The sequence below is a fragment of the Salminus brasiliensis genome, chromosome 5 (genome assembly GCF_030463535.1).
Source record: "Salminus brasiliensis chromosome 5, fSalBra1.hap2, whole genome shotgun sequence".
In the NCBI taxonomy this organism is placed as follows: Eukaryota; Metazoa; Chordata; class Actinopteri; order Characiformes; family Bryconidae; genus Salminus; species Salminus brasiliensis.
The window spans coordinates 3,826,244-3,852,242 of NC_132882.1; the positions used below are offsets into that span (position 1 = coordinate 3,826,244).

Below are 25,999 nucleotides of genomic sequence, written 5' to 3' on the forward strand. Positions count from 1 at the left end.
GATTTCATTTGAGTGCTGAATTCTGTGGTTTTGCTTCATGTGAGAAAACAACACTAACACTTGTAGCTGGGCTTCACTGTCGTCCGACCGTTATTTGACAGATTCTGAGCTGTTAAGAGGAAATTGCACGGATTTTCTGCTTTTCTGTGAATCAGTTTACTGTAGAGAAACTTCCCAGCTTCCTTCTTTACAGTGGTGGTTTACTGAGCCTGGTGTCACCATTGACTAAAACACATACAATACAACTATAGCCACGTTATTTACTAAAAACCCAAACCCACCAGTGAAGCTACACGAGTCTTCTGAGCTCTATATGGAATGTTGATTATGGGATAGCAGTGGCGAATCTGACTATTTTCCTCACTACACCCTGATTGTCCCATCCCCTGTAAATGCTATAGGGTTCATGCCACTGAGCTTCGGCTTTCTGATTGTGTGGATTGGGGCTTGGAACAGGACAGAGTTGGAAGCTTTTCTTTGCTAGTTCGGACCATGTCTTCCTTCAGTTTATGATGATTTGAGAGAAGACTGTGAGAGATGGTGGGTGGGGACTCCCACAGAGGAGTTTTGGGCTGGGGTTCGGGTGGCTTCTGCTTTGTGGTAGCTGAATATGTGGAGCAAGGAATGATGGAGGACAAGTTTGAAGGGGAGGTCATAGACACATGTGGTGGCTCAGTGGTTAGAGCTCCGGGCTGTTGATGACAAGGTTGTGGGTTCGATACCCGGGCTTGGCAAGCTGCCACTGTTGGGCCCTTGAGCAAGGCCAGGTTGCCCAACGCTCTGGGCACATGTGTAAAGGTAAAGATGCAGGTATTTGTCACTGTACTATGAGCAGAGTGGGTGAAGGGTTGCTTCACCCAGCTTGTCGAGCCAGGGTATCGAACCCTGAACAATCCTGTCATCAATAGCCCAGAGCTCTAACCACTGAGCCACCACTGCCCAGATGCACAGATGGGTTAGAGGCCAAATTCCATCTGTGTCCAACACTAATGGTGAAGATGGTCGTCTTGTCCTAATAACTGGGGGAGCTTTTAGAGGCTTGGGCATCTGATGCCCTTCACCAGCACTGTGAACAGTTCTGACTGGGTACGTTTCTCTACAGCGGAGCACTCTACAGCAAACCCACCAAACCACCCACTCTCAATGACCGTTTTTGACCTTAACCATTGAATGCAGAAATCTAGCAGAGAATTGACATGTGTACAATTTGTGTTATTGATTAATGTTCACAGCCATGAAATTTTAACGGCTGTGTTTTCAGCCAGTTTATCCAGTCAAGGTACTCTTTACTTTTGCGCTGATCTTATCGAAACCCTTCCTCCTTCTCCAGTTTTAGAATATTTGTAAATATGAAAAGTTATACGTTATTTCTACATACAAAACCTGATGATCAGGACCTATATTTTCAGCATTCAGTCATTCAGAGGTAATGAGAGGTAATGCAGCAGATTAGAAAACTAAGCGTTCTTCTAATCTACATTGGCAGAAAATGAAACATTCATCAGTGGTTTGCAAAATGCCACTTAATGCAATATGCATTTCATAACCGCTGGAGCATTTGCAATAATCTATTGCACTGTTTGATATAAAAATATATTGGTAAAAAAAAAAAAAAAAATCGGTCCAATAAAGTGCTGCTATATTTGGCAGGCTACCTTGTATCTTGTACGTCTATTCAGCTGCAGCTCAGGTTGCATCACTACGGAAGGCCAAGCAAGATAAGTTTTCAGCAAATGCAGCATGAAGCCTCAGGACTTCTCAGGTGGTCACTTTCTCAGGCATGACTCGGTTCCATCTGGCCCCCGCAGCTCTTGGGTGAAGCACTATGGCATCTTCTTCTCCAGACTGCTGCTTGGCAAAGTTCACAAATACCTGGAGACAAGACAAAACACAAGACAGTGAAGCCGGCTGAACGGCAGGATTTCACACAATGACGGGGGAAACCGAACCTTTCAGGAAACGCAATCAAAGCCTTCAAAAAAGACAACATGGAAACAAATTGCTGTGAGGGGAGGATGCTCCCTGGTGGGCTATCACTTCTGTGAGATGCATTATTGATGTGTATAAATGTTATTAAGTCAACTAAGCTGCAGTGTCTTAAAACCTGTTCACGACTGAAAGCATTTCTGGTGTGCTCTTCAGTCGTCCACAGATACTCCTCCACTGTAATCAATGTCCAGGACCTCAAGAGGCACTTCTTACAGTCATCAATAGATGACCCCTTCTACAGCATTATATATATATATATATATATATATATATATATGTGTGTGTGTGTGTGTGTGTGTGTGTGTGTGTATTCATGACAATAAACTGGATTTTTTTTATTTAATATCCTTAATATTAGAGTGGGTTTATGCTTTTAAATAGACTGACACACACACACATATATATATATATATATATATATATATATATATATATATATATATATATATATATATATAGCATGAACCCACAATAATATTAAGGATATCAAATCAAATTTATTCCAGATTATTGTCATAGATACACATTAATGTACCTCACGGATATATATATATATATATATATATATATATATGATCAAAGCATTTTAATACATTGACACCAATCATATATGTATATATAGATAGATAGATAGATAGATAGATATATGATTGGTGTCAATCTATTAAAATATTTAATGGCGTTAATCACATGAAGTGATAATTCTGATTAATCATGGGTTAAAATATTAGCTGCACCTCCTTGAATTTTTGGGCTGGAGAATAAATGTGTGGTGTGCCTAATAAACTGTCTAGAGGTTTCGGTTCTTTTACTTATGGTATCTCAGTGGTGTATATATATATATATATATATATATATTACATATATTTATATGTATTAGGCACTCGCTGTATATAAATAAATATATATAATATATATTTTTGAATTGATTGAGTTGGGAGGATTAGATAGATCATTACCTTTTATAAGCTAAATTATATCAGGATTGGGGGAAAAACTATTGGTCACCAGGAAAATGTAATAAAATTTGGCTTTAATTTAGTTTGAATGTTTTGTGTTGTTTTGTTCAGCAGGTTAACAGACAAGTATCAGAACTCCATTCTCTTTATATCTGTATATACACAGATCAGCCATAACATTAGCACCACTACCCTATTTCTGAGTAGGTCCCCCATGTGAGGCATGGACTCTAAAGGCGTCCTGTGGTCTCTGGCACCAAGACCAAAGCGTCAGCAGCAGATCCTTTAAGTCCTGTGGGTTGTGAGGTGGGTGGGGCTTCCATGAGCATCAATGAGCCTCAAGTGCCCATGACCCTGTCGCCAGATTACTACAGACTTCTGGTAGGTACTGACTACTGCATATCAGGAACATCCCACAAGACCTGATGCCTGATGTTTTGGAGATGTTCTGACCCAGTCTGACTCGTCTAGAACATCACAGTTTGGTTCTTGGCGCTCGCTGCCTAATACATCCAGCTCTTGACAGAAGCCAGTGTAGATGAAGAGAGGTCAGCTGGTATTAATGTTATGGCTGAAATGCTCGTTCCTAAAATACACCAAGCATTTTTGGTAAAAGCCGGACGTTAACTGCAGTCTCTACAGAGAGATGTCAGAGACAGAGCCCAGAGTAGTTTAGGGTCAGAGGGGTTAGTTGACCCACCTGGTCCAGGGTGGTCTGTGTGACCGAGTAATCCTCGATGTTGAGTTTCTCCTTGTTGGTCAGGACTAGCTGGAAAATGCGGGCGAGAGAGGAGGAGGCCACTTCGTACTGCAGGGTGTTGTAGTGTTTCTCCCGCTGGACGCAGCCCGGGAACGTGTTCTCCATAAAGGCCTCGGCCGGGTTCAGGTCTGGCACCGTGCCTGCTTTAGCCGGCCTGATCTTCATGGTGACCACGTAGCCATCACCAAATCTAAACCCACAGGAATACACAATGCACAGTCCACTCTACACAACACAACAGAGCCTATACACAATCCCATAGGTTACACACTACGTGTCCAAAAGTATTGAGACACTTGATCACCCAATAATGCTCCCCAAAGGTACTGATAAGGCAGCAATTCACTGCAGGCAGAATCAGCCTATACTCCTCTGGGAAGGCTGTGCACTAGACCGTGGAACATTGCTCCTGGAATTTGATAGATATCAGCCACAAAAGCATTAAAAATGTCAATCAGAGTGGATTTAGTGGATTTGGTGGGTTTGGTGGGTTTTGGCCTGCCCGTTCAGTCAGTATGTTTCTCTACAGTGAACAAAGGTGTCGAAAGTATTGACATCCATTCCTCAGGTAGAATTGAGTGGAGATACGAGGGTTTAAAAGACTTCTATAGGAGCTGAAGTATCAACTGAAGCTTTTTACTCCAGTAAAAGTGTAAAAGTACTGGTTTCAGAACCACTTCAAGTAGAAAAGTAAAAGTAATGGAAGGAAAACAAAGGCCGAAAGCTTAGGCCGCGCCACAGGGGTCTATAGTGCCCTACCCCCCCCCCTCCCCAAAACCCCATTTCTCTAAAAGCCATAATGAGGAGAATGATCTATTAAAATGTTGCTGTTAAAAATGTTGGGCTGCACTAGGCTCCTGTTTCAGCTGCAGATCTGCCCATTGAAAATGAAGCATTTCAGTAATATCAGCTCTATTAAAGGAGCGTCTCTGTGCTCTACTGAGCATCAACATGAGCTTCATGGAGGAAAATATGAGGAGTCGTTGTCTAGAAGTTCTGTAAAGCTGCAGAAAGTCAGACTTCAGAGGCGTGTGATCAATAAGCTTTATTGGAATGTAAATGTGGGGCTCAGTCGGGACGTTTCACTGCAGCTCTCTTGAGTCTCTGCCACGGACACAGTCTTCATACTAGACTACAGACGTCTGCTGTGAGCTGCTGGAGAGGGACGGGACGTGTGCAGGTGTGATGGATCTCTTATAAACCAATAGGGAGTCAGAATGGTGTCTGTTTATACTTCTCATCCAATCAGGATCAGACTCTCACTTTCCGGATGGAGAGATTTATCTGGAGAGGGTTTTTATTGATGACGAGCCGGAATGAAAACAAAGGGAGATGAAATAGGAGGAACGAGGCTGTTTTTAACATGTAAGGAGGAGAAAGTTCAGATAATTGGGGGAAATATGAAGTATTTGTACTTCATAACTTGACACCTCTGACTGTTTACCGGCCATCCTGTGCGAACATCCCCTTTAACTCACCTTAAATCTCAATGCAGGGGTCCATTACACCCCTCAAGGTGGGATTTTTTTTCCAACCACAGACATCATGTATGCAACTGCTCTGAAGCATCCCACTCTAAAGCACACTGCCACAGCTGAATACATACGTCCTGTATATTCTGACCGTACTGGAAGCGTCACTACACTGATCACGTCACATTTAAGCAGGACGTCCTGACCCGGAATAGCCTTCCTTCACACGTGTTCTGCCTGTGTGGTAAATGAGGAAAGAGTGCATGCATACTTGTATTTGAGGTGCTGAATCGTCCCCAGACACTTGAAGATCCCATTCACCATAATGGCCAAGCGTGTGCAGAGGGCCTCGCATTCTTCCATACTGTCCCAATAAAACAGAGAGGAGAGATGTCCAGCTTTAGACCCAAAAGTCTGATAATAAATACATCCATTTACAGGAACAGTTCAGTTAGCTATTTACTCAAAATTCAGAGAAGGAGAGAGAGAGATAGAGGGTAAGAGAGAGAGAGAGGGAGAGAGATAGAGGGTAAGAGAGAGAGAGGGAGAGAGGGAGATAGAGGGTAAGAGAGAGAGAGAGAGAGATAGAGGGAGAGAGAGAGAGAGAGAGAGAGAGAGAGAGAGGGAGAGAGAGAGAGAGATGGAGGGTAAGAAAGAGAAAGAGGGAGAGGTAGGAAGAGAGAGAGATAGAGGGTAAGAAAGAGAAAGAGAGAGAGAGAGAGAGAGAGAGAAAGAGAGAGAGAGAGAGAGAGAGAGAGAGAGAGAGAGAGAGAAAGAGAGATAGAAAGAGAGAGGAAAAAGATGCAAGAGAGAAGGATAGAGATAGAGGGTAAGAGAGAGGGAGAGAGGGGGGAGAAGAAGAGGGAGAGAGAGAGAGAGAGAGAGGCAGAGAGAGAGATAGAGGGTAAGAGAAAGAGAGAGAGAAAGAAGAAGATTGAGAGAGAGAGGGAGAGAAGGAGAGAGAAGGAGAGAGAAGGAGAGAGAAGGAGATGGAGAGAAGGAGATGGAGAGGGAGAGAGAGAGAGGCAGAGAGAGAGAGAGAGGGAGAGAAGGAGAAAGAGAGAGAGAGAGGGAGAGAAGGAGAGAGAGAGAGAGAGAGAGAGGGGAGAGAGAGAGAGGGAGAGAAGGAGAGAGAAGGAGAGAGAAGGAGATGGAGAGAAGGAGAGAGAAGGAGAGAGAAGGAGAGAGAGAGGGAGAGAAGGAGAGAGAGAGAGAGAGAGAGAGAGGGAGAGAAGGAGAGAGAGGGGAGAGAGAGAGAGAGGGATGTGGTGTCTGAGATTTGTATGGTTTCAGGGCTTCACAGTGTCGAGTCGCTGCTTTCACTGACCAGTCAAGTGGAGTTTAACTGTACTGGTAAAGCTGAAGCTCGGATGAGAGCGTACCTGTGAGACGTGAGAACCACAGCCCTCCCATCCTGAATCACACTCATTATAGACTTCCACAGGAAGCGCCGGGAGTGGGGGTCCATTCCAGTGGTGGGCTCGTCCTGCTCATAGATACACACACAAATACAGAAACGCACACAGAGACAATAGCAATAGGTGTGAATGGAAACACAACATCAGAGTACTGTGATGCTTCAACAGTCGACAGATCTCAGCTGGAATCAGAGCAGAATCTGAGCCTCCAGAATGTCTGATTATAGAAACTGATTGATCAGATTGATCAACCCATTGATCAGCAGCTCGTCTGATCTAAACTGTGGAGCTGGGTGGCAAACATCTGCATCTACCTCAACATGAGGGCCCTGGCATTAGAAGATCTGGGAACCCCGGTCATAACCCCCCTGTTTGGAGGAGAGGAGAAGGTCACTGACCAGCAGTACGAGAGCAGGGCAGCCGATCATGGCGATTGCAGTGGAGAGCTTGCGTTTGTTCCCCCCGCTGTAGGTTCCAGCCCCATAACCTGCATACTGAGACAGACCCAGCTTCTGGATCCCCCACTCGGCCACCTACTCCAGCACAGAGAAGAGAGACAGCCGGCAAAGAGAAAGAGATAGGTCAAAGGCAGCCAGGGATTGAAACTGTGAGAGAGGTGAATAGTGTGTATGGATTATTTATAAACTATATGGACAAAAGTATTGGGACACCTGCTCATTCATTTTTTCTTATAAAATCAAGGATATGAAAAGGAGTGTGTCCTGCTTCTGTTGGAGTAACTGTCTCTACTGTCCAGGGAAGAAGGCTTTCTACTAGATTTTGGAAGTCAGGGTGTTGGATAGGTGATCACCACCCCACCTCACCATCCCCAACTTCTCAACTCGTCCCAAACGTTCCATTCCAGAGCACACCGTCATTTTTAGTCTCACCCGTTCGTAACACTACCTAAACTCTGGTCACTAGGCGGCTAGAGACTGAACCCACAGTGATGGGTCCGTAGCTGAGCCACACCAGCAAATAGATGCCTGAGCCGGCCCACATTGCTTTAGAGTGATGAGGTGGGAGAGCGCCATCTACCCACCCGGAGAAAGCACGGCCAATTGTGCTCTCTCCGACTCCGTCTGCTTATGGCAAAGCAAAGGGATTCAAACTCACGACCCCCAGACCACAGTGGTAGTGCATTTGACCACTGAACCACTCCCATATTCACATTTTGTCAAAAAGTGAAAAAAAGAAGAGATACATGTTTTTTGCAGGACAGCGATGATATATGATGTACACACTTAGTGTAGCCAGAGGAGAGAGAGAGGGGGGGGGGGGGGGGGGGAGAGAGAGAGGGAGAGAGAGAGAGAGAGAGAGAGAGAGAGAGAGAGCGAGAAAGAGGGGGGGAGAGAGAGAAAGAGAGAGAGAGAGAGAGAGAGAGAGAGAGAGAGGAAAAGAGAGAGATAGAGAGAGATAGAGGGTAAGAGAGAAAAAGAGGGAGAGAGTGAGAAGGAGAGAGAGGGCGAGAGCGTTAGAGAGAGAGAGAGGGAGAGAGGGTGTGAGAGAGAGAGAGAGAGAGAAAGGGGGGAGAGAGAAAGAGAGAGAGAGAGAGAGGGAGGGAGAGAGAGAGGGAGAAAGAGAGGGAGAGAGAGGGAGAAAGATGGAGGGTAAGAAAGAGAAAGAGGGAGAGAGAGAGCGAGAAGGAGAAGGAGAGAGAGAGGGCGAGAGAGGGAGAAAAGGAGTGAGAGAGGGAGAGAGAGAGAGAGAAAGAGGGAGAGAGAAAGGAAGAGAGAATAAGAGGGAGAGAGAGAGAGAAAGAGGGAGAGAGAAAGGAAGAGAGAATAAGAGGGAGAGAGATGGAGATGGAGAGCAAGAAGGAGAAGGAGAGAGAAAGAGAGAGAGAGAGAGAGAGAGAGAGAAAGAGAGAGAGAGAGAGAGAGAGAGAGAGAGAGCAGTCACTACTGATGAGAGAGTGTGTGTCACCCTGCTGATCTCAGACTCCGGGACTCCTCTGAGTCGTGCATAGAGATGAAGGTGTTCTCTGCCAGTCAGCAGATCATCTATGGCATCAAACTGGGGGCAGTAACCCATGTTCTGATACACATCCAGGATATTTGTCAGGATACTGGAGGAGACACACAGACAGAGTACATCAGTAGTGTGTGGGCTGGTATAACCCCATATCTCTCGCTATATAAAATCCATCTCTACATACAGCACTATACTCCCCACCTCCTCTGTAAATATTGACCATCATGACTCATGAATAATTCATTAAGATTAGTTCACAATTAACAGCATTGCCTTTTCTTCTCAAATTTGATCCTAAAAAAGCTCAAATCATTTAAAGCAGTTCATTTTCTACACATGATGGTACCTATAGCCAGTGATAGCTGCCTCCCCGGAGCTCACATCGATGTCCCCTGTGAGCATCTTGAACGTGGTTGTTTTCCCAGCGCCGTTTACACCCAGAAGCCCGAAGCACTAGCAGAGAAACACGCCTCAGTTAGGGCTGCAAGACATCCTGCACCTCTGATAGCAGGTAGAGGAACACTGCTCCACTTTACCTCTCCTGGAGACACTCCCACACAGATCCTGTCCACCGCCGGCTTCGTGCCCCCAGTGTACGTCTGAGAAGAGAGGAACTGCGTGAATCCTGTGGTATTACTCTACCGCCTCAGTCCACATGCTTCTCTACCCTCTGTTGCTGCTGCTGTGTACAGCAGCTGTCCATGAGGGGGCGCTCAAAGAGTGATTTGCATTTACAGCGTGGAGTAAAAGCGAATTACACTACACAACTGTAGGAGGAGCCCAGGAGCAGAAGAATACCAAGTCTTGAATACTGCTGCTTTAAAAGGTGAGGAGCTGGTGGCAGATACAAGCTTATTAAAGATTCAATCTGCAAGTTTGCATTTTTTTTTATGAAGCTACAAAATAAAGAAGCTCCGAGTCGCTCAGCAGTCTAATGCACTGGTCTGGGGGTCGCAAGGTCGAATCCCGAGCTGTGGCGCAGCCGAAATTGGAGAGAGAACAGCAGTGTTGTGCTCCCTCTGATTTCGGCTGCCGATGGCAAAGCAGTATGGCTCAGGTTGGCAGGTGGCCTTACTTAATTTATTCAAATTATTCAAATTTATTCTATTCGTATTTTAAATTTTCCCAATTTCCTACCAGTTACCCATTCCCGTTCATGTGAACTCTCTCTATCCCTAGCAATGCCCACAACACAGCTGGCGTCCTCCCCAGCTCCGATACGACAGCTAACAGAGGCCTGTGCTGACCAACATCACCCTAAAGTCAGTTAGCTGGTGCAGTGGAGCCGGGGACCCGGCGCTGTCCTCCGAGCGTGCCGGCTGCCTGGCGGTCGGAGGCTGTGGGTGGCTTTGCATGTATTAGAGGAGACATGCGTTAAGTCCTTACCGTCCTAGTGCCGGGAGCATTGCTAGTGCTGGGGGGGGGCTACGAATGGGGGGGTAAATCGGCAACCTTTTAACCTTTTTGGGATTTTGAGATGTTAGCTATGAGAGGGTCTCCAGAAGTCTCCAGATTGGGGCTCATACTGCAATGCCGACATAGCTGCATATGGTTTTAGCAGCAGTCACTGCAGCTCTTCAATCATAGAACCAGCTGTGACCGATGCCAAAAAGCCCTGTCCAGTTTATATATCATCGAGGATCATCAAGATACCAATTAATCGTATTTCAAGTGACCTTTCCCAATTTTTTGTCTTGTGCTGTTGCTTCCTGCCTCCTTTGGCAAGTTTGTATGTATATCGAAGACCCCTTTTTTTGGGTGGGGGCAGCAGTTAGCGCTCCGGGCTGTTAATGACAGGGTTATGGGTTCGATACCCAGGCTCAGCTGTTAAGGCCAAGGCCCTGGAAGGCGCTGGAGTTGGCTGCCCACCACATTGGGTGTGTGTGTGTGTGTGTTTGCTCACCGCCCCTAGTTCACTAATGTGTGTGTGTGTGTTGGGGGGGGGGGCTGGGCTGTGCTGCACCTTGGATAAGTCTCTGATGTGCAGGATGTCACCGCTGCTCCCTCCTCTGTAGATTCTCTCCCTCTCTTTGGCCACATCCAGATCCTCGTCCACAACCAGCGGCTTCTTGCTTTCTGGCATCCTGCTCACCATGTGCACAAACAGGGACGATATTCATATTCACCTCAAAGCGTTCCTATTACACACTGGTTATGTTATTAATGATGATTAATATGATGATGACTAATGATGGTGAATAACTCTCACCAGTGCTCCAGGAAGAATCGGTACTGGATGAGGATGTTCAGGATAAAGTAGATGAATCCCTCTGCAGCCATGAATGCCACGTTCTTCCCCACGAATTCCCAGCTAAAGGGATCCAGACTGTAATCCTCACCTACAACAGCACAGTGGATGATCAGCGAGCAGGCAGACGGACAAGTCCACAGAAACAGTGAGCGCAGGAACCGGAGACCGCTTGGTCAATCGTGGCTGAATGGGGCTGCTCCCTACCAACGCACAGCCTTTCACCTCCGCAGGATTCTCGGTAGGCTAGGCATGAGATATTTCACTAGGTTGAGATCTGGGGACTGCTTAATCCATGCTATACAGTGGCATGTAAAAGTTTTATGAATTGACAAAAGTATTGGGACACCTGCTCTTTCACTGTTTCAGTTTCTGTTTCCCCTTGAAGTCAAGGGGATTAAAACGAGCTGATCCTGCTTTTGTTGGAGTAACTGTCTCTACTGTCCAGGGAAGAAGGCTTTCTACTGGAGTTGGGAGGAGGAGCATTGCTGCGAGGATTTGATTGCACTCAGTGAGATCAGGATGCTGGATGATCACCACCACACATCACCCCAGCATCATTCCAGAGAACACAGTTCTTCCACTGCTCCACAGCTCAATGCTGGGGGGCTTTATACCCCTCTATACCCCCACGCCTGGCATTATTAGGAAGCATGGAGCCAATAGGTTTATGTTCATCTGCTCCTGCAGAGAGTCCTATTCTACTGGCAATACTTCTGTACAGGGTCTAGATAAGCTGTCTCAGCAATGGGTGCAATTCGTTAGAAGATGATTTTTAGGTCAGAGGACTGTGACGACCATGGCTGCTAAGGCCCTTCCTAATGACCACTGCATACAAACCAATAGCCCTAACAAGCTAATTAAAGTCTGAAACCTTTAAGAAGTCTATTTGTCGCTGAATGCAATCAAATCCTTACAGCAATGCTCTAAAATCTGGCAGAAGGCCTTCTTCCTTGGACAGTAGAGACAGTTACTCCATCAAAAGCAGGATCAGCTTTCTCTGAAGAAACTGTGAATTTGTGAATGAGCAGGCGTCCCAATACTTTTGTCAATTAAGTTTTTACACTTTCACATCATTTTTATGCTAATTAAACCATACTGTGACCCCTCTTTTTTTGCCCTGCCCAGTGGATGGGGCGCTGTCATCACCACAGAGATATTACATTCCAGGATAAAGGTGATCGGTCAGATAAGGGGGTAAGTGGACCCACACCATGCCAGAAAAACGCCCTGAAAAACAGACACTGACCATCTTCACGGTAGAGGGCAAACATATTACACAAATATTATTAATATTTATTCTCAGCCCCTCATCATAAAAACCAGACACACTGCCACTGCCATTCTGAGCAACCCGCATGCCCACGGGCCTCTGGAATAAATGCCACAAACACACACAGGTCCCTAATTAACCGCCACAGGCTTTGCGTGGTCTTATCGGAAGGAGCTCCAGAAGTTATTTAGGAACAGCTAGAGCCTCAAAAGCACTGTCTAGTGAGGACATAGGCCTGTCCACTGTTTCCTTCCCTGAGGCAGAGAAGGCCTGAAGCTGGGGGACACGTCCGAGATGCCCGGGGGTCCTGCCAGGGGCTGGGCTGGGGTTGCTAGCGGCAGCCGTACACCAGCCAGGGGCGATGAGGGGGAAAGAGGAGGTATGCAGTAGTTCAAAAGGTGGGAATCAATGTTTAAAGTTTGGAATCCATCGTTACAGTAATGTAAAAGCCATTTGGCTGCAGATAAATGTATTGAATAATTATAATATGCTAATGTGAAGTTTCCATGAATGGACAAAAGTATTGGGACACCAGCTTCTCGTTCATTGTTTCCTTTGAAATCAAAGCTATTAAAAAGAGCTGATTCTGCTTTTGTTAGAGTAAGAAGGGAAGAAAAAGGCATTCTATTGGATTTTGGAGGAGGTGGAGCTTTGCTGTGAGGATTTGATTGCACTCAGCAATCAGAGCATAAGTGAGGCCAGGATGTTGGATGATCACCGCCTCACCGCTGCGGGGCTTTATACCCTTCTAGCCCACACCTGGTATTAGTCGGCATGGTGCCAATGGCAAAATGCATTAGGGTTCATAAGTATTTGGACAGTGACAAATTGATTGTGCAATTGTTTAGGAATTACAGCCATTTTTTTTTTTTACATGAAAGGTTCTCAGAAGTAATTAGGCAACTGACTGATGGGCAGTTCGATGGCCAAGTGAGCCCAGTTTCCTTGTTATTTCAGGATTAATGAAGGAGATAAAAGGTCTGGAGTTGATTCCAAGTGCTGAATGTGCATTTGGCAGCTGTGCATGGGACCTCTTAATATGTGGTCCAAAAAGGTTTTAGATGCAAGTGATGGAGGCCATCATTAGACTGAAAACACAAAACCAACCAATCAGAGTAAGAGCAGGAACTTCAGAAGTGCTTAGACGAACAATCTGGTGCCTTCTCCAGAAGAAGGAGTACACTGGTGAGATCAGCAGCACCATCACACCTGGAAAACCACTGAGAACAAGTAAAATAGATGATGGCAGAAACAAGGAGCCAGGAGAATCACTGTCAACATCCATAATCAAGAGATGTTAGAGGAAATGAACACTGATCAGACTCCCAGTAACATCTCAACATCTCAGTGATGGAGCAGCAGATCAGCAGATCATCAAGAGACTTTTACTGAAGACGTCTACTGAACTTCTTCACTGTATCTGAGAGTCCAGGTTCGGGTCTGAAGACGTTCACCTGCTCTAATACTGACCATCTCACCGTCCTCAACCAGCTGCTGCTGTAGACCTGCTGCTGATACCAGTCTGGAACTGGAGACTATCTGGATTAGGCTGAGATTATGGGGCTAGGTTTAGGATTAGGTTTGGGGTTGAGTATAAGATTAGGATTACGGCCAGGATGAGGGTTAGGGTTGAGTATAAGATTAGGATTAGGGCCAGGGTTAAGTTTTGGGTTGAGCATAAGATTAGGATTAGGGCCAGGGTTAAGTTTTGGGTTGAGCATAAGATTAGGATTAGGGCCAGGGTTAAGTTTTGGGTTGAGTATAAGATTAGGATTAGGGCCAGGGTTAGGTTTTGGTTGAGTATAAGGTTAGGATTATGGCTAGAGTTAGGTTTTGGATTGAGCATAAGATTAGGATTAGGGCCAGGGTTAAGTTTTGGGTTGAGTATAAAATTAGGATTAGGGCCAGGGTTAAGTTTTGGGTTGAGTATAAGATTAGGATTATGGCTAAAGTTAGGTTTTGGGTTGAGTTTAAGTTTAGCATTACAGCCAGGGTTAATTTTTGGATTGAGGTTAAGATTAGGATTAGGGCCAGGATGAGGATGAGGTTGACCTCATCCATAAATGAGATGCTTTTCACTTACTGAAGACAAATCTGAATCAGAAAGAGCCATGAACAAGGCGGCTCCAGTAAAGGCCTGGCAAAGGCCATATCAAGGGAGGAGATTCACCATTTAGTGATATCCATGGGTTCCAGATTTTGTCCATGAGTTATTCTGTCCAATTACTTTTTGATTTTATGAAACCTGAAACTCCTAAATGACTAATGCAATGAGATGGAACGGGAGGGCCGACTCTAAAGAATCCTTTTGGCGTCGATTTTCCTCTGATCTAAGCATGAAACAAACATCACACCCACCTCCACCCACTCCACCCAGGAATTGGGGCGTTGTCCTTCTTCCAAAATGTGGTTATGAAGCTGAAAGTCTGAACTTCTTGCAGTGTATATGGAGGAAACATCACATACACTGTCCAAAGTGTCAATGTCCAAATACTTATGGGTCTAACTGTATATTCATTCAACAAGCGATCCAACAGGTCGTGTAGTAGCGACTCACCAAAGCGTGCATAGACGTCCATCACAGCCTGGTTTATGGCCATGTCGATCAGCCCTCGGCCCAGACAGAAGTGAGGGAAGATCAGAAGGACTTTCTTCAGCACCTGATTAAACATATAGAGAGTCTGGGAGGAGGCGGGGGGGGAGCACAAAAGTGGTGGACAGACAGACAGATAGACACAGAGAGAGAGAGTGAGTATGCACTGATTACGCTTCCTGCATTGCCTTTTGCCTTTAACAAGTGGAAGGCAGGTTTGCCAGGCACAGATTAAGCCTAGCCGTACTCTAAAAGGATTTCCAACAGAGAAGCCCTGCTGGCGCTGAGATTTAGCCCAGCGCTGGCTCTTAGCCTGCATGCTGAAAACCCAAAGGTGAAGTATCCTCTCACAGTTGTGCTGTCGAACAGGTCCAGAATGAAGGTGATAGCGCTGCTGTTGATCCCAATAAACAGATTGAGGCAGGACAGAGACACGTAGGCCGTGCTGGGGACGCTGAACACATAAGACATGGGATACATCATCGGCGTGACGGACCAGCTGCGGGGAGGAGACGAAGAGAAAAGCTGAGCATGTTTGATGCACAGTCCAGATCTGTATAGAGATGGTTCAGTAATAATGCAGTTTGTGGGTTTGACTGGGTAACTGGATTTAGAGGTCATGGCCTACATCAGGGGTTGCCAAGACCCACGCGTAGACATAGCCTTGTCAGTATGTCCTATAGGAGGTACTTATAAGTTAACCCATAGAGTCATATTAGTGTAAAATCCTGTAGTGTTACTCTATCGCCTCAGCCCACATGCTTCTCTACCTTCAGATCAAGCCTCTGGAGCTTCTCTCAGCTTGTCCAGAAATGCATGTGTACAGCTAGCTGTCCATGAGGGTGCGCTTAATGCAGGATTTGGATTTACAGCAGTGGAGTGAAAGTCAATGACACTCCAAAAACTGTAGGGGGAGCCCAGGAGCAAAAAAATACCAATTCTCACATAAAGCTACTTTAAAGTTGAGCTTTAAAGGTACTTATAAGGTAATACTGTACTTAGGAGGTAACACTGCGTAACCCATAGAGTTACATATTAGTGTAAAATCCTGTAGTATTACTCTACCGCCTCAGTCCACATGCTTCTCTACCTTCAGATCAAGCTTCTGGAGCTTATCTCAGGTACAGAAACAGGTAAAAAAGTATAAATATATGGAGGAAAAAAGGAAAAGGTTAAACATTTAGAAGAAAGGGGAAAAAGTCAAAAACCTTTTCAAAAAATCTTTTTTAGCTAAAAATCTGCAGGGAAAACAGATAAAAAAAAACACATAATTGCATGTCAGCTTGTCCAGAAATGCATGTGTACAGGTAGGTGTCCATGTAAGATCATAAGAATTGCGAGCAAAAAAGAAATAAATAAAAAACAAGTAAACAAAAAAAAGGCAAAAACTTTTTAAAAATTAGACAAGTTAAGGGAAAAGAAATGTACAGGTAAAAAATGGTAAGAAAACAAGACAACAAAAATATAGCTAAAATCTGCAGGGAAACAGATAAAAACAGTTCCAGGTAAAAAAACAAACAAACACATAATTGCATGTCAGCTTGTCCAGAAATGCATGTGTACAGGTAGGTGTCCATGTACTGTAGCTTGCAGATAAAAATCTGCAACTGAAAAAACAGGTAAAGAAGTAAAAAATATAAGGAAAAATGGAAAGGGTAAACATTTAAAAGAAAGGGGAAAAAGTCAAAAACCTTTTCAGATAAGTAAATGTTTAAGGTAAATACAAATCTCATAAGAATTGGAAGCAAAAAAGAAATAAATATATAACGTTTAAAAAATCAGGTAAAAACAATTTAAAAATGAGACAATTTTAGGTAAAAGAAATTTACAAGTAAAAAATGGCAAGAAAAAAAGACTGCAAGGGAAAACAGGTAAAAGAAATGTTCCAGGTAAAAACACACATAATTGCATGTCAGCTTGTCCAGAAATGCATGTGTACAGCTAGCTGTCCATGAGGGTGCGCTCAATGCAGGATTTGGATTTACAGCAGTGGAGTGAAAGTGAATTACACTCCAAAAATACAGAGGTTTATCCAAATTTACTGTACTCCCTTTTTTCCCTTTTCTCTAGAAGTGTCTCTCAAACAACCCCCCCCCCCACACACACCCTCCCCTCCCGCCCCCTTCCACATTTCTATTTTCTGACAGCACTCCACAGTAACAAGTTTAGCTTCAGTGGAGAAAGCCAGGTGATTTGAGAGCACAGCCGCTGCTACCACACCTTTACGCCTCCTGTTCTGAGCTGATGGGATTTGGGGAGGTCAAAGAGGAGGATGAAGGGGGGACAGGGGGAGGTGTGTGTGTGTGTGTGTGGGGGGGGGGGGGGTTGTGTCTGCTTTGGAGAAAAAAAAACACCCAGTCTAAAGCAGACACTGACAAATCACTCCCTGCCCAGCCAGACCTTCCACTGTGTTCCGCTCCAAGCTATTCATCTTTCTCCAAGAGCCGCAAAGACCTCCCGTGACATGCCTAAACAAACTCGGGAAGGCTATTTAGAGTGGGATGCATAAGCAGACTGTTCAGACAGGAAGCTCCGCAATGGCTCTCCTTACCCGTACAGCATCAGCAGAGCTATCAGTGCATGCAGGTTGGCAGGGGAGGTGTAGCACTTCTTATCAAAGTTGATAAAAATCTCCACGACCAGGGCGGCGCTGATGGAGTAGCTGATCTGACAGGAGAGGGTATATGAAAGGTACAAAGTAAGCATGATTATCAGCTAGATAACAAAAAAGGGGGGGGAATCGGAAGCAAAAGTTTGGGTACCCTGCATGATCAGGGCAATTACACCCCCTTTAGTAAGTATCACAGCTTGTAGACACTTTTTTTGTAGCAGCAAAGAGTCTTTCAGCCCATTTTGCCTTCAGAAGGCCTCCAGTTCTATGAGATTATTGGGTCTTTCAATAATGCTTAAGTCAAGAGATGGTGGGGGTCGTGACAAAAGCTTCAGTTTGAGGTGTGTTTAGAACCGTTTATCAGCTTTTTTTTTTTTTTTTTTTTTTTTAACAGATGGTGAGATGTTTGATGTTTGCTTCCAGAATTTGCTGGTACTTAATTGAATTGAATCCCTCTAGCAGTGAAATGTTCCTTGTCCACTGGCTGCAACACAATCCCAAAATACCATCGATCTGGCCTATGTAATCAATGATTGATCCAGCCCATGTAAAAAAAAAGTTCCATGTAAAAAAAAAACACACAATTGCATGTAAAAAAAACTCTGCCACTGGCTGCAACACAATCCCAAAGCATGATCGATCCAGCCCAGTGTTTAACAGTTGGAGAGGACTTCTTTTCATGAACTTGCTCTCTTTTTCTTCTCAAACATATCTTTGCTTTCATTTAAAAGAAAGGGAAAAAAGTCAAAAACCTTTTCAGAAAAGTAAATGTTTCAGGCAAATACAAATCTTATAAGAACTGCAAGCAAAAAACAAAAAAAGAATTGTAAAAAGACAAACAAATTACAGCTAAAAATCTGCAGGAAAAACAGGTAAAAAAAACACATGTAATTGCATGTTAAAAAAAAATCTGCCACTGGCTGCAACACAATCTTGTAGGACTTGTAGGAAAGTAATGCATTTTAAAAATGATTTAAAATGCAGGTAAAAATAATATTATAAATATATAATAAATAGAAATACAGGCCAAATGTAGCTAAAAATGCAGATAGAAATCCACAGCTAAAGAAACATGGAAAAGAAGAATAAAAATATGAAAATGGAAAGGGTTAAACATTTAAAAGAAAGGTAAACAAATCAAAACAGTTGTAAGTAAAAGTAAAAATCAATAAAAAAAGAAACATAAATATTCAGGTAAAAACAACAAAAAATGACACAATTTGAGGTAAAAAAAATTACAAGTAAAAAAATGGCAAGAAAAAAAAAACAAACAAAAAATGATACGTTAAACTGCAGGGAAAACAGGTTAAAAAAAAAGCTCCAGGTAAAAAAAATACATGTAAAAATTCCTAGGTAAAAAACACTGGCACTGCCACTGGCTGCAACACAATCCCAAAGCATGATTGATGTTTGATTGTTGGAGAGGACTTCTTTTCATGAACTTTGCTCTCTTTGTTCTCAAACATATCGTTGCTCACTGCAGCCAAAACGTTCTAATGAACTTTCTTCGGTTTGCAGAGTTTAGTGTAAGTGCACAGGCACAGCAGGGAAGTGACATTTGCTAAAGGCAGCCGTTTCTAATAAAGTGGCCAGTGAGTGGAAGTGCAGAGGTCGGGTGGTGAAGAACACAGAACTTGTGTAAAAATACAGGTTTTGGATTATATACTGACCATGTCCCAGAGGAAGTTGGCAGTCCAGTAGATCAGGGGACTGACCCCACTCACAAACTGCAGGTGCTTGGCCTGAGTCACCCTCTCCTGGATCAGGTAGAGCACAAAGCTGGCTGGCACGAAGGACATGGCAAAGATCACACACATGGCCACCACTGCATCCACTGAGGTGGTCAGACTGAGAACACAACAGAAAACAACAATACAGCTTTAGTTCATTAATAACTCAAAGGGGAGTGTCTACAGTAAGAGTGATATATATAAGATTTTATTTTTACAAAGAATTTAAAATGCAGATAAAAATGCGGTAAAAGGTCAAATTTAGCTTAAATTCAGTTAAAACAGCGAGAAGGAGAAACAGGAGAAAATGGCTAAACATTTAAAATAAAGGTAAAAAACAACTAAATACATTTGCAGACAAATAAAGTTATACGATATTAGAAAATAATTCTCATAAGAATTGCTAGTTAAAATAAATTTTGTAACAAAATATACCGGTATAAAAAAAAAAATATATATATATATATATATATATATATATATATATATATATATATATATATATATATTATTTAGGTCAAATAAATGTACAGGTAAAAATGGCAAGAAAAATAACAGGCGAAAAAATACATTCAAAAAATAAAATAAAAAAAGTTCCAAGTAAAAAAAGTTCTGAAAGTAAAAGTAAAAAATTGCTAGTTCAAAAAATGTTATTAAATAATTCTGTTAGAAAATATTCAAAAGGTAAAAGAAATGTACAGGTACAAATGGCAAGAAAAATAAAGGGCAAAATAAAGAATAAAGAATAAAGAAAGAGGCAAAATATTATGTTAAAAAAGTAAAAAAAAAAAAAAAAAGTCCCAGGTAAAAAAACTGTAGTTAAAAATTGCTAGTTACAAAATTCAATAAAATAATTCTGTTAAAAATATTCAGGTAAAAACAAGTAAAAATATATATATTCTTATGTAAAAGAAATGTACAGGTAAAAAGAAAAATATCATTAAAAAAAAAAAAAGTATCAAAAAAATAAATAAATAAAATTACAGGTAAAAGATTGCAGGTCGACATTGTTTTTAAGTTTTAAAAATGTGCAGGTAGGAAAGTCTAATGTATACCACACATGTATTAGGATCTGCAATAGGCCTTCTACAAATCCAGGTGTTCAGGGCCACAGCTTGCCTCAGTGTTCTCTCTCCTCTAAACTCCTGCTTTGACTCATGGTAATTTGGCTAGTTAGCCGATGAGCCGAATCAGGTCGTCCCAGGCGGGGAAACAGCGGACTCATCAGCACTGCACTGCGGCCCTCCAGGACTGTCGTTTCAGATTCGAGCCCAGAGTTAAAGCGTGCTTCAACACACATCAGCAAGCTCATGAACACCCTATCAATCATCACGCCGCACACTGTGCCCAGAGCTGCTCTGGGAAAAACTCAGGTTTAAGGCACATACACGGTGACCTCGGATAGCTGCTCTTTGGTAAGGTTGAGCGGGTGATTGATCACAGTGACGCCGTACTCGCTGGGGTTGGCATGAGCGGGGAGGTAGGCCCTGAGGATGGCGTTGTTGGCCACGTTCAGGAAGGCCGGCATGGCGTGCCAGCCTTTATTGTTATACCAAACCTTTAAAGAGAAATAAATGAGTTTATTAATAATACATCTAACATAAACACACATCAAAGTGAGGACAGGGTATTGCTCATTTACATATCAAAAATTACCTTAACATTAAATTCAGTTTCCATGTATCTTAGAAATGTGCCAACATCCCTCAGAGCAAGTTTTAGGTGTTTTCCCTACAAACAAACACAAAAAAGTAGAGGGACAAAAGTATTGGGACACCTGCTTCTTCTGAAATCAAGGGTATTAAAAATAGCTGATTCGGCTGATTTTGTTGGAGTAACTGTCTCTACTGTCCAGGGCAGCATTGGTGGAGCATTGCTGTGAGGATTTGATTGCATTCAGAGACATTAGTGCATTAGTGAGGGCAGGACGGTGGATGATGATGATCACCACTCCCCAACTCATCCCATCCAAAAGTACTGGATGGAGCTCCACTACCATCATTCCAGAGAACACAGTTCCCCCACAGCTCAATGCTGCTGGGGGGGCTTTATATACACCCCTCTATAGCCCAAGCCTGGCATTAGGAGACATGGTGCCAATAGGTTTATGATGTTTATCTGCTCCTGCAGAGAGTCCTATTCTATTGGCAGTACTTCTACTAGGCGTTCATTAGTAGGAGGGGTGTCTACAAACATTTGGACACACTAACAGAGCAAATGATCTCCTGATAAAGGATCAATAGTAATTTGTATGTAATAGTAATGTAAATGAACAGTGTTAATGTCTACTTTCATGCTACAGTGGCATGCAAAAGTTTGGGTACCCCTGGAAAAAAAAAACGTGATTTCCAAAAGGGAAGAAAGCAAAACAGGAAAAGGCCCAAAGCAAAAGTTTAGATGCCCTGCATAGTATCACAGCCAGTATGTTCTCGTTTGGGACCTCTAAGGACCACCTACACGGTCAGGGGGACTGAGAGGGCTGTGGCAAAGCCTTCAGCTAGATCCTCTTCGGGACGTCCGTTGCGGATTCGTCATCCTGCTGTAGAAGCTCCTCCTCTTTTTATCTTCAGTGTTTCATTTGCTCTGCTCTTCTGAGCTCTATCCACACATTCTCAATGATTTGCAGGTCGGGAGAATTGGAAAATTGCTAGCTTGCGACTCTTCTGATGACTTTTTTAGTAGAACAGCGCACCACTACTTCTTCTTATTATTGAAAATGTGCACCCTACTGTTGTCCTGAAGTGTAAAGGTGGTCTTTTTTACTCACTAGATGATTGTTGTTATTATCAGGGCTGCTGAAGTTAATAACGAATTTACATAATCTCAATTTAACGCGATTTTTTAAAAAATAGTGCCGTTAACGTTGAGGCTTTACACAACAAGCACAGCATCTCTCATCACGGGTTCAGGAGAAGGTGGGTGATGGAGAAAGGCTCACTTGATTAAAACTAAGACTGTGTGCAGTTACTGTCCAGCCTGAAAAACCACATGGGTCAACTATCGTCAACAGGATTCATCAGCTACCTGAAACGGAGGGGGCAAAACTAGCTCAGGGTCTTCAATGTTCCTAAGTTCAGCCATGTTCAGCTCCTCCTCTGCTGATGTGTTCTCTCATCACTTTAGCTTCCTGTAGCTGCTGCCCAGGTCATCAGATTCAGACCCCTGACTCTGGCCTACAAAGCCAAGACTGGACCAGCCAGCCCCTCCGTACTTGATGGCGATGGTCAAAAGCCGATCTGCATCAAGAGCCCTTCCAGCTTCAAGTACGGCTCGGCTCGACCCGCCATCCTTTAAGATCCACGGAAGACGAGCGTCCAGACTTTTTACTGTCCTGCACCGAAGTGGTGGACAAACTTCCCCTGGGTGTCCGAACAGCAGAGTCCAACACTCGCTGTCTTCAGACCCAGACTGAAGACCCTCCTCTTCTGAGAGTCCTCAGGCGAAGAGAAGAGTATTATGGTCTCCATATTGACTTGTGTTTAGTAGAGTCTAAGATTAGAGGATCTTTGAATTTTAGCCTTTTCAAACTAGCTGAGGTTCTTCTTAAGTAAATAGCAAAGCACTTCTGTAAGTCTCTCTGGATAAGAGCGTCTGCTAAATGCTGTAAATGTTTGGAACACAGCCGCTATTATTGCTCTTACGGGTGATTATTGGACGTCACTGGGTAACGACAGCTGTCTCTTTTAGAGTTACAGCTCATTATACCTGAGGAACAGTGGCGACTTCCTTCACATGCTTTAACGCTCATGACCTGTGTCAAACAATTTATGGACGTGGCGAAGCGGTGGAACATCGAAAGTACAGGGAACATCCTAAGCTCAGTTCAAGGTAAAAAAAAAAAAAAAGAACAGTATCAATTTTGTAATTGCTAGTTACAAAATAAATATATAATTCTATATACATATATAATATAAAAATGTAATAATTCTGTTTAAAATATTCAGGTAAAAACAAGTATTTTTTTTTAGGTTAAAAAAATTACAGGTAAAAAATGGCAAGAAAAATAAATTTAAAAATGTTAAAAAAAATTTTAAACAATTACGGACAAGATTAAAAGGGAATTAAGTGAATAGAACTAAATACAGTTTTTCTCCAGCAGTTTTTAACACATTCACCATTTTTAATTGTAACATTTCTCTTAAAAATCCTTATTTTCTATAACATATACACCAATTTAAAAAAAAATGTGATTAATTGTGATTAACTTAATACAATTCTGCGATTAGTCCCTACTTATTACATGAACTTACTTTTAAAACATTAAAAATAATAAAAATATCTAAAGTTAAAGTCTGCTGTGTTGACCTGGTCTATATTCCACTGCTGTATAAACATGTACAAATGTTCGTACCCCGACACACTCCTGACCTTATCTGTGACCATGTCCACTCGAAACCCCATTCTGAAACACAAAGCAGACACTGACCCCTGTGATATTAAGTAGTCGTCCTAATTGGTCTGCAGTGTCCTGAATCGTTTTGGGACTCACACCCACGACGGGCAGCCGGCCGCCTACAGAAATGCCTCCGTACCTGTAACAGAAACACAGCGGTCAGCGAGACCCTCATCGCCCACCCTCACTGCATACAGTTCTGACCACTAGAGGGAGACACTGTAGCATTTATAGATGTCTGAGGATATAGAAGATGAGAATACCTCTGTTCATTCACCCAGTATTTACTCTTTAAACTGAAAAAAACAACAACACAAGAACAAATCAGTCAAATGAGTCAGGAGTCATGAGTCAGGAACGATTCACTCAGGACATGGTGTGTATTGTGTGTTAGAGGACAGAGCGGTTACCTCGTTCTGATGAGGGTAGGGTAGGTCTTCACCAAATAGTCAGAAATGTTCCTCCCAGTCAAATCTATCACAACATCACCAGTAGACTGAATCCTCTGCATAATAACACACACACACACACACACACACACACACATACATATTACATAAGGATATGTAACAAATGGACAAATGGACACACAAACACTGTCATGCAAAAGTTTGGGCAACCTAGGTCAGCATTTCTGTAAGTGATCTTCAAAATGTCTTTCTAGAACTTTTTAAGCACAATTTTAAAGAAATCAAAAGGAAAGGAGCACAGTGCAAAAGTTTAGGCACCCTATGAGATTTGAGAGAAGCTGTGACCTGCATTTTCACAGTTCTCGTTAGGAAAGGCCAGATGATCATAAAAAACTCTGACTCCTCAAACTGTGTCCCCACAATTCAGCAGCACACATGGGCCACAAAGCAGGAGAAGGCAGAGCACTTTCAGGTAGAGTTAATGAAAAATGTCCGTTATCAGGAACAGTGGAGGCCAAGAAGACTTTCCAAGAGAACTGCTCACAGAAGCTCTAGAAAGCTCTAGAAATCTAAACAAGCCTGATGCAATCTGGAACTGACGTTAAAGTAAAATAGAATTTTTCGGCCAGAGTGAGCAAAGGTATGTTTGGAGAAAAAAGGGTGTAACTTTTCCCCCCGAATCCCCTCAAAACAGAACTGAAAGGAATCTTACTCCCGATGCTCGTTGCTATCTTACACCCCTCCAACAGTCTATTTTCACGGCTTCGTCCTGCGTCGTTTAAACAGCAGCGCTGCTTGTGAATATCTCTACGCTGATGGGCGTGGTGGTCTCGAAATGAGGGGTGTTCAGGTCAGTTTCTGGAGTATTGCTGTGCATCTCGGCAGCGGAAAACACATCAGGAGCTCCACTGACTGAAAACAGCCCAGACAGACGTTCCTCAACAGTCTCGGCAGTGAATTGTCAACACAGGCGCGTGCAGCCCGGTGCTCAAACACCCCGCCCCCCATGCTTTACACCACTGAAATAGCAACCCGCCAAGGTCAGTCTGACCGCACCTGGCTCTTAAAGGTAACGGCAGTGAGAGACACGCTGATTGGTTTATTACTGCACGTTACGGCCAAAACAAAACACACCCATGATTCATGGATGAGACTCAGTACATGATTTTTGAGCAATTTGAGCCAAGCAAGGCGAACTTCTCCCGTCGTTACCATAGCAAAGACACACTGACACACCCACTAAAATTAAGCTGCATGATATTATTTTATGGCGCCTGAAGATGGCTAAAATAATAGGGCCCAATGACTCTTCTGAGCAGCTACAAAAGAAGGTTTACAAGCTGTGATGCTCGCCAAAGAGGGTGTTACTAAACTTTTGCTTTGAGTCTAATTTATTTCCTGTTATTTAAAAACTGTCAAAGATTAAAATATAAAAATTAATCATCTTTATGCCTTCTGCAGATCTTCAAGATCTTTAAGGTGTCGAAACAGCCAGCCAGACTCCTCACACTGTACATGGGGAGGAGAGCAGTAAGTCTGCCAGCCTTGCCCTGCAAGAACTAATGTTCAGCGGATGCACTAAGCTGATAGTCCCTTTCTGAGACATACACATAAATGGTGTGATGCACTGCCTCCTTGTGTCATCTAAACACATTACACCCCCCTTTCATCTGAGAACACCTCAATTAGTGAATCAGCTAATTGCCGTTTAGACACATGAAAAGCCAATTATTATTATTATTATTATAATTATTATAATTATTATTATTATTATTATTAGTAGTAGTAGTAGTAGTATTTAAGCTGTTATTTATCACTCCTTTCCTCTCTAGTTCACTTAAAAACTCAGCTCCAGGTCAGCAGGCCGGCAGGGGTAGACTTCACACAGCATGCTAGTGAACAGAAATTCTCTTATTATAACCTGTGGAGGGGGCAGCCCCCCTGCTCCTTCAGGACAAACGGGCAGCATGGTGAGTTTGCCTGGGGTGCTGCACTGACAGTCTGGAGACGGCCTGAGCTCTGTCCACTGCGGATCGGCCAGCACGTCGATGAGAGCCGGGTTCACCAGAGGTTTTTCCCACTCTGTGGTGATGTTGTTGCATGGGTATTCCCTGGGAAGAGGGCAGAACACTCAGGTGACTGGCGACACCGGACCATATAAACACATGT

General features: G+C 43.3%; 1 protein-coding gene across 1 annotated transcript in view; it reads right to left on the bottom strand.

Moving 5' to 3' along the window:
• Positions 1-1,758: 1,758 nt before the first annotated feature.
• abca4a (ATP-binding cassette, sub-family A (ABC1), member 4a) overlaps positions 1,759-25,999 on the bottom strand; it is a 78,870-nt gene continuing 54,629 nt past the window's right edge. The window contains exons 31-50 of the mRNA XM_072678677.1: positions 25,752-25,941; positions 23,831-23,925; positions 23,684-23,716; positions 23,454-23,559; positions 20,684-20,758; positions 20,416-20,585; positions 18,968-19,145; positions 17,238-17,353; positions 15,038-15,185; positions 14,651-14,774; positions 10,782-10,911; positions 10,536-10,656; positions 9,109-9,171; positions 8,919-9,025; positions 8,525-8,666; positions 6,997-7,131; positions 6,563-6,666; positions 5,452-5,544; positions 3,649-3,898; positions 1,759-1,872 (exon numbers count right to left, since the gene is read on the bottom strand). Coding sequence (XP_072534778.1) covers positions 1,759-1,872; positions 3,649-3,898; positions 5,452-5,544; positions 6,563-6,666; positions 6,997-7,131; positions 8,525-8,666; positions 8,919-9,025; positions 9,109-9,171; positions 10,536-10,656; positions 10,782-10,911; positions 14,651-14,774; positions 15,038-15,185; positions 17,238-17,353; positions 18,968-19,145; positions 20,416-20,585; positions 20,684-20,758; positions 23,454-23,559; positions 23,684-23,716; positions 23,831-23,925; positions 25,752-25,941 — 2,494 coding nt within the window. The remainder of the gene's footprint in view (positions 1,873-3,648; positions 3,899-5,451; positions 5,545-6,562; positions 6,667-6,996; positions 7,132-8,524; positions 8,667-8,918; positions 9,026-9,108; positions 9,172-10,535; positions 10,657-10,781; positions 10,912-14,650; positions 14,775-15,037; positions 15,186-17,237; positions 17,354-18,967; positions 19,146-20,415; positions 20,586-20,683; positions 20,759-23,453; positions 23,560-23,683; positions 23,717-23,830; positions 23,926-25,751; positions 25,942-25,999) is intronic.